The sequence below is a fragment of the Gymnoscopelus braueri genome (genome assembly GCF_963280865.1).
Source record: "Gymnoscopelus braueri genome assembly, chromosome: 3".
NCBI lineage: Eukaryota > Metazoa > Chordata > Actinopteri > Myctophiformes > Myctophidae > Gymnoscopelus > Gymnoscopelus braueri.
The window spans coordinates 30,465,846-30,474,827 of record NC_137612.1 but is presented as its reverse complement, the minus strand read 5'-3'; the positions used below and the strand labels follow the sequence as shown (position 1 = coordinate 30,474,827).

General features: G+C 40.2%; 1 protein-coding gene across 3 annotated transcripts; it reads right to left on the bottom strand.

Annotated features, from left to right (window-relative positions):
• Positions 1-3,865: 3,865 nt before the first annotated feature.
• On the bottom strand, positions 3,866-8,727 carry elf3 (E74-like factor 3 (ets domain transcription factor, epithelial-specific)). 3 transcript variants are annotated; one of them, XM_080424075.1, is made up of 9 exons: positions 8,565-8,727; positions 8,206-8,375; positions 7,070-7,303; positions 6,705-6,842; positions 6,486-6,593; positions 6,285-6,374; positions 5,897-6,016; positions 5,297-5,492; positions 3,866-5,041 (listed from the first exon to the last, which is right to left on the bottom strand). In XM_080424075.1, the coding sequence occupies exons 2-9, from the start codon at positions 8,366-8,368 to the stop codon at positions 4,930-4,932; spliced, it is 1,161 nt and encodes a 386-aa protein (XP_080280201.1). In that variant the 5' UTR covers positions 8,369-8,375; positions 8,565-8,727; the 3' UTR covers positions 3,866-4,929. The 3 variants fall into 3 exon arrangements, with proteins under 3 accessions (XP_080280201.1, XP_080280203.1, XP_080280202.1); XM_080424077.1 differs by having other exon boundaries at positions 5,897-6,013; XM_080424076.1 differs by having other exon boundaries at positions 6,486-6,590.
• Positions 8,728-8,982: the final 255 nt, after the last annotated feature.

The window sequence follows — 8,982 nt, the reverse complement described above, 5'->3', positions numbered from 1 at the left end:
TATTATTATTATGATAATTATCATCATGATCATCAATGTAGCCTCTAATTCTAATAAGCCTGACTTTCACTTTCATTTTTTCTCAAGCTGCAATGCCTGCACCAAACCATCCACCTTGCCCAAAAGCATGAAGCATGACGATTTAATAATCTCTAACATCTCCTAACTGGCTTTACCTGTTGGCTTTACCAAGCTGATACCAGATAGCCCTGTATGTCTGCCAGAGTAAACACACACAGAGACAAGTTTAAATGCCAAATTGGGATGTATCAACCAACAATGGACCAGTTGGCCCCAAGTGCCGGAAAAAAAACAATAATGGCATTATGGCCTGACTTAATAATCCTGTCTTCAATCTTGGAATAAGAGATCACACAGCTGTAACACTGTTTGGTTATTATACTGTAACACATATCTACTGTACATACACACAAACATAAACCTAAACACATGTGTTGTGTTGCGCGTGAGCACGCACACGCACGCACGCACGCACGCACGCACGCACGCACGCACGCACGCACACACACACACACACACACACACACACACACACACACACACACACACACACACACACACACACACACACACACACACACACACACACACACACACACACACACACACACACACACACACACACACACACACACACCTCCTGCACACACGCACGCACACACACACACACACACACACACACACACACACACACACACACACACACACACACACACACACACACACACACACACACACACACACACACACACACACACACACACACACACACACACACACACACACACACACACACACAGTATGCTCACATACTCACGCATGCTATCAAAGGGGATTATTCCATTCTGGTGTTGTTTCATTTGAGCACTGCCTTTCTCATGCCATTCTAACTCATAGGCTTAGAAGATGGGTTATGTTTTGCACCCTGTCCGTCCGTCCGTGTGTCTTTGTGTCCGTGTGTGTGTCCGTCCATCTGTGAGTAGCTAATCTCCGGCACTGTTGGCCCGATCGACGTGAAACTGTGCACACGCCTGTTATAGCGCCACCAGGAGGCCGATTTTTGCAAAACACATTTCTTGATATTACTCCTACAGATTTTGTCCAAACATCACGCAAATCGGTACACATTATCTCTATAGTTATATGATGAACACGGATCTGTCACATTTTTCATATTACATCCTGATTGGCTAAGATTGGCATCTAAAGTTTGCAGGAGTGGTTCGCTTTGAACAAAATGCCTCAAATCATGAACGCATTGATTCCACCTCTCTAATGACTGAATTCCGAACATTGCTGACCCACAATAACCTAACTGGTCTGGCGGAGACCTGTGCTCAGAGGAGCACTTTTTCTAGTTTTGGGTGATATTTTTAAATGGTTTTAATGTTGTGTCCTTGTCTGCTCCTCTATTATGCAAGTTCCAGCGATCAATCCTCTGACCTGTTTTGTTCTCTCTATACATGCCGCCACTGGTTCATCTTTCGATTGTGTCTCAGGCATTGTTATGATATTTATCCAAATAATTTAAATACTCTTGCCTTTCTCCATGACTGCATGGGTGCCATAATGTAGGTGCCAAATGATCAACCAGACTTTCTTCAGTTACAAATAAAGAAGCCGGACAATTGCCCAGCAATTAAACAGGGGTCTAATAATGGCATGGCTTCCATGTGTGGATCTGAGGGTCATGTTGATGATGTCATAATGACACTGTGACCTGTGCTGTGAAGTTATAAAAAGTAAAACATGTAGATTTTTTGTTTACGCTGATTGGACCAGTGGTTTGCAAGATTCTAACAAACAACGAGAATTACCGTTCAATTTGCATTTAGTTACCCTGATCGATTCTAAATGTATAGTCGTGCAGTCATCTGACAACACAAACAGCAAGATATAATGACAATACCTTATACGTGATATTGAAAATGAATAAGTGATTACAGACAGAATGGGAGGAGATAGAATGTTGGCCTCTTAACATTGCTGGCAATGGTAATTAAAGATCTATACACTACTAAGACAAAGCAGAAGTATTTTGGCCATGTTTATGAAAAAGGGTGTTTATCAAGGCCTATTCTAAGAATCTCTGGGTTATTTTTTTTTTTTTTTTACATGTACACACAAGCACACACAGAGTCATGAACACACCAATTCATCTCTAACAATCATCTGGTTTTTAACACCTACACATAAGTGATGTTCATGTAAAGGGTTCACTGGCATTTTGCAACACATTTTGCAAAGCTGCTCCATTCATTGTCAAATAGCAAGCAAGCAGTAAACCCTGACAGTCAATTTCCTTTGTGTGGACACCATGCCTATGTGTACATTCTATCTTTCTATGTGTTTAAAAGCCAATACGCTCTATTGGTTGGGAACAGTTCTTTGAACTTCAGCTGTCTCTCTCACACACACACACACACACACACACACACACACACACACACACACACACACACACACACACACACACACACACACACACACACACACACACACACACACACACACACACACACACACACACACACACACACACACACACACACACCAGCCAAGGTCATCAAACTGGCATTCATATCTCTTTTCAGCCACACATTGACTGATACAAAAGTAGACTTCTGTTTCTTAGCCATTATGAGTATAATTCCATGGTCTTACAAGTCATGGACATTCAGCAGACTAGCTAAACTAGGGTCCTTTCTAAATTCAATTATGATTTTTTTTTTTACAAGTAATCATACAGTATACAATCACGTAATATACATAAAGCTTTGACTGGGAGCCTGTTACGCTAGTGTGTGGACTTTATTTAGTCATTTTGCATTCATATGCATACCTCAATGTTGTCTTGCTGTGGTATCAGCAAAGTGATGGTGGGAACAGCTATGGCAAACTGATAACAAGCTACAAATTCATTTCATGCTCTTCTAGGCTAAAGTTAACTATCATTAGCAAGTATAGGAAGTGCTGATGAAGATGAACAGTGGTCCAAAACTACGACCCTCTGTAAGATGTCACATTTAATATTGCCAGCCTATCTTTTGTTGTCTGTCTGGAATGTAACTTTGTGAGTATAGATTAATTCATGAATTCACGGAATAACTGGAGAATTATTGCCACAGCAAACACGCTTTTGAGAAGTCTAAGATACACGCAAATTGCGTCAACATTTTTCTGTGTAAAATACATCGTTTTTGTGGAGCAACGTGTCACAACACCATCATTGCTGAACATCTCATGATGGAATTTACATCCAGACTTCCCTTGCAGTTACTATGTGACATCACAATATTTTGCCTTAAATGGTGAATTTGGTTTCTGTAATTCTTGGTTGTTAGATTTAGGGTCAGAACAACAAAGAATGTAAATTCCTGTACATTTTGATTGGAAGATTAGAATTGTCTTTTACTAAATAAAATAATAATTAAAAAAAGACTTTTAAGGGAACTGTTATTGAAGAAAGAGTTTAACAAAGCTAGAAATTGCTGTTATACTGCACCAACAAACATTTCTAGTCTGCATCTCAAATTGGTCTTCATTTATTTGTCAGATCAGACACACACACACATCTCCCACAGGTGTAATACAATGACATTAATAATTGAGATGTCTGTCTCAAACACAATGTGAAGTGATACTAGTCTACTTTAATGCAGCACAATATGTGTCCTTTTAGCCATTACAAAGGATTGTTTTGTTTTGATGTTACCACGTTTTGACAATGATGGATTAGTCTGTGGAACATAATGTGAAAAACGGTATCCTATAAGCCGAGAATGTGACTAGGATTTTGAATGGTCGCACATACAGTACATACAATTATTTACGGGTGGCTCAGTCTCTGTCAAAATGTATTTATTTAAAAAAAGACTTTACAACAATATGTCATACATAAATAGGGATAGGCTATCCCAAAAGATACATTGTGAGATTTACTTCTCAGACATGATATTAGGTGATCCATGGATGATGGGAGACCCACTTGATAGCAAGTGAACAATCATACAGAACAGGTGCACATGATTTCTTACTGATTCATAAACATAAAAAGAGATACAGTATTATGTAAGATCTGTGACATAAGCCCTTCTGAATTTAAATGAAACCTTGTGTAAATACATTCCATATTTGAAAAAATACTATAAAATAATGTAGTGTACTTTAATACAATGTTATAAAACTCTTCACATATACTGTACATTGCCTTCATCCCTTCAATCTTTCTTTCCCTTCTGCTGCTACAAAGATAACAATCCCTCAATCCCAGATGACGTGTAGAACAAACATCCTTCACAATCACATTAAAACAACAATAATTAAGTGTTACTTTTGGGGGCCTTGTGGACAGTTTCACCTGTCTATAAATAGCAAAAAAAATATAATATGACAATAAAATAATACATTCGTCAATAACAACATAAAATGTATGCAGTGCTGTAATACAATCATTAATGCCCCACATACCAAAGTGTCTGCCAAAGTGAAAGATGGACAGGAATTCGTCAAAATCTATAATGTCCTTTTATTGGTATCATCTCCCGAGATTGTTGTATCACAATAATCTAATAATTGATACAACTTTTTACTTTGTTAGTCGGCTAGTTGGCTGTGATAACACCTGTCTGAAGCAATATCCCATTGACCCAGTTACCACGCACACTGTGGTTCATACTGAGAAGTTTGTACTGAGAATCAATGTTAAAATACAAAAATACAAAAATAAAACACTGGACAATATTAATATTGGTTCATAAAACCTACTGGAGCCAATAACTCTGGCTTACATTTTCTGCAACACCTCCCCTTTAAGTGAGAAGTAAGTGTCTTTAACATGAGGGGTAGGTACAGTGCATGCTGTCGTCCTACTGACAGGTTTGTCACCCCTGTTCCGTGCTTGACAGCTCACATGGCCATGCCAATCTCTTCTGTCTTCCAACCACTGGAGTTCTTCCCAAACTTGTAGACCAGTCGCCTGCCATCCACCCTCTCCAGAATCTCTCTCTTGTAGTAGTACCTTTGGAGAAAGGTAGTCTGGGTTACTCAGAGTTTCAATGTATAACATACGCATATGACTGGTTGATGGATAATATGATAATGACTAAAATGTATTGAAATACATTGTTGTTGCTTTTTGGTCAATTTCATGAAAGAATTAATGAATTAACTGGTGTCAATTAAAAAAGAAGACTCTTGGCTACCTTGTTTCATATCCTTTTTACATATACTGTAGGCTAAAGCAGCTGTTAGCTAGCATTACATGTGTACTCACCTCATGGCACGGCTGAGTTTCTCATATGTCATGCTGCTGTTTTTCTTTTTTTGGCCCCACATCTGAGCCACGGCCTCGGACTTGAGGAACTTGAAGACCCCCTCACGCTTGTCCTCCCACTTCATGAGCCCCTGGTTCTTCTCTGGGTTCATCAGGATGTCCCTGATGAACTCCCACAGGTGGGTTCCACGGGGTACTGCAGAGAGCACAGTGACAGCATTAGCTAAATGTAGTTTTCTATTTTTTATTTTTTGCAAATAAGTGTGTGTGTGTGTGTGCGTGTGTGTGTGTGTGTGTGAGAGAGAAAGAGAGACAGTCTGCATGTGGCATGTGAGTGATGTGTGACTTTGATAAAAAAGAAAAACATGCAAAATGGATGCAAAGTGTACAACCACTAAAACAGCACATGCACAGTTAGATCTTCAGTATAAATGTACCTGTGAGTGTAAAGTAAGTAAGTAAATGAGTGTAAAAATGGACCCAAATGGACCCCAAATATTTAGATCCATTGTTACGAGTGTAAAAAAGGACTATGGCCTGTGGCTATGGCCTAGTTAGTATATCCCAAAACTCTACTTGAAGTCTAAACTGTGGGCGTACCATGTTTGCTTTTCTTTGGTTGTCTGAAGTAGTTGATGCCATGGTGTCTCTCGAGTTTAGGAGGTCGTCCCCTTGGTCTCTTTGTTCTCAGGTCTCCTTTCTCCGTCTTGATGTGCTCTTCTGTCAACAGAGCAGTTTACGTTATATAAAATTGGAGACATAACAAGCCAAACAAGTCTTTGACGACGTGAATGAGTTTGACCAAGTGTCAGCTAAGGAATGAGTCAATAGATGCCTATAGACAAAAGCTCTCAGCAAACTTATAAATCTAATTCACCTGCCATTCAAATGTTAAAATAACATTTCTAGTTTAGAAACACAACATACACAGAAACTACAAACATTCAACTTCTTTTCATGTTGTTTTGGTGATTGTATGTATACTCACTTGCAATCTGAGGGTAGGAGAACTCAGGGTCTGAGTCGCTGCTGCTCCTGGACTCTGGAGAACTTGGGTTGTGGAAGCTAAATACACCACCTAGACAGGGATACATGTTTCAAAACGCATTAGTTTGTTTAAAGTAGACAAGACAATAGAGAGGGACAGTAGATAGATTGTGGCACACAAAATAAATCAAGCAACACTCACCAGTGGAGGACGAGCTGTATTCACTGTCAGAGGGATAGTCCATATCCAGTGTAGTGGCCAGCTGTGATAGTTCTGGCTCGTATTCAAACTCCTTCTTGATGTTGTCTACTGTTGACAGGTAAAGTATCAACGTTAACTATTTATGTTGCAATGTTAACTGTGTAGCGCCATGGGCTCAGTGAAATAATGATGCTGCTGCTGGTATATATGGGTACCTACCTTCATGAACTTTAACGGTGCTGAGACGAGGGAAGTTCACACTGAGGGAACTGAGAGGAAAGTCCAGATTTTCCAAGAAGTGGTCCAGGAGTTGGCATGCCTCATCATTTAAATCTGCCCCTGATAGACTCTGAAGCTCTGTAGAAGAAACAAAAAGGGGAAAGACATGAGGTTTAGTTCATCACCATCTCCTGTTTAGAGTTAAGTTGTATAAACAAGAACAAGAAATGTTATACCAAGCCTTTTTTTTAAAACAGACCTGCATTTGCATAAAATGTCTACAGTAGGCCTATATCAAGGTGCTTCAGTCAATAATATCAATGCAATGCAAAACCAGAAGTGCTCGATTAGCATATTTTATGTACCATGTTTTATCTTGAGTTCCTGGAGACTCTGGTGAAGGTGTGCGCCGAGCTGCAGTCCAAAGCTGGTGAGCATCTGGTCATGGCTCATTTGGCAGAGAGTGGGTCCGTCCATGGCACAGTAGGCCAGGCTCAGGGTGGTTGCATCAAACTCAGTGCTTTCAATGTGGTCACTGATCCAGTCCAGAACATTCCTCTCGGACCAGCACTGGGGGTTGATCTGCTTGTACCACTGGCCTGTTGGAAAAGAATTAGTGTGTGAGTGAAAGTGGACTGTTTGTCTTTTCTGGTTACCAAGAAGCAAACCACCTTTTCAAGCCATGCCTGGCAAAGTGAATTGAAGTATAAGTTATGATGACTCATCTTCTATTTTAGCAAAAAAAAATCACTGGTAGTAAATGTTATCACTTTAGGCAATGTTTGTGTTTTGTCTGGGTCAAAATGCTTGTCTTTGAAGTATATCTTACTAGATCTCTACCTGTTAAACCACTTGAGAAGTGGACTGGCTTGTCACTCATTTCGGGTACTTGTCACTAAAACCAGGCAAACAAAGCCGGGGCTATTTCAACAATGAGGAGGCTGGCTATTTGGCGGGCGGGTATGTCGAGTTAAACATTGGCCCTGTGGTGAATGATTGAGCCAACAGTGTCTGAATGAGGTCATAGCAAGGTTCAGCACAGCTAATGGCCTTTCTGTCTGAGGTTTAGAAATAAAACGCCATGTTTACTGTTAGATTAGCAAGCCAACTTTCTGCAGTGACGGCACCGAAACTGCTATCACAGTTGCACATTGTTATCACATGCTTGATAGACTAGAGACACTCGAATAAACCATCATAATTCAAAAAGCAGAAACATGGCCCAGACATGACATGATTCTTAGGTTACACTTATTCTTTACTATTATTATTATTAATTAAGTAACCAATTGTATTTATTAATTAATTTATTTTATCTATTTATTTTCACTTATCGAACAGATTAAGCCCTGTAGAAACAATACTGACTGTATATTGCATTCTAAAATATGTCACTTTTTTTTACTTACGGTAGAGGCTTTATAAAAAAATTACCAGCAGCATGCAAATGCAACAGTGAACATACAATGCAGTGCTGTTAGACGCAGTATTTCGTTCTTACCCATCATGTTGCCGCTGTAGCTCAGGCTGGGCATGTGCAGTGTGTCAATGCTGGGCAGCAAGGTGGAGGCAGCGAGATGCTGCTGGGAGGAATCCAGGCTGCCATTCTGGTACATGGTCAGGTTGGCGTGGGTCAGGATGCTGCTCAGGCTCAAAGATGACATGGATTCACTGGTCAAAAGAAGAGAGAAGAGTAATTGGTCAGTACAAGAATAAGAATAAGTAAAAGTATAAGCATGCAGGCAAATAAGAATAGGTAATAATTCATTTTAAGTGAAGTAAATTACTAACAAGTTTGTTATTTTCCCATAATATCTCAGTGTCAGTGTCACTTCATGCAATTTCATGGATATACAGTACCTGATGAGTCAATGAGCAGCAGGCTGTGGCAAAGAATAGAGGTCCAAGATAATCCAATGTGTGATTCCGCTATTCTGTGATTCCACCGTTTCTTCTGAGTAAATCCTTCAGTCCTCTCTCCCTTTTATCTGTCTGTCAGAGGCAGAGATGCACCTGTTGCTACTTTTACCTACCTGGATGTCTTATAGGCAAAGGTGGAGCGGCAGGGGGGAGGGCTTAGGTGAGAGGGGTTTTCCACCAGAGCTGTGGACACGCCTTCCCTTTTCCTGAGAATCTATGTAGAACAAAACAAACCTTCCCTCCATTATGCGCTACAACATTTTTCACACGCACGCACACACACACACACACACACACACACACACACACACACACACACACACACACACACACACACACACACACACACACACACACA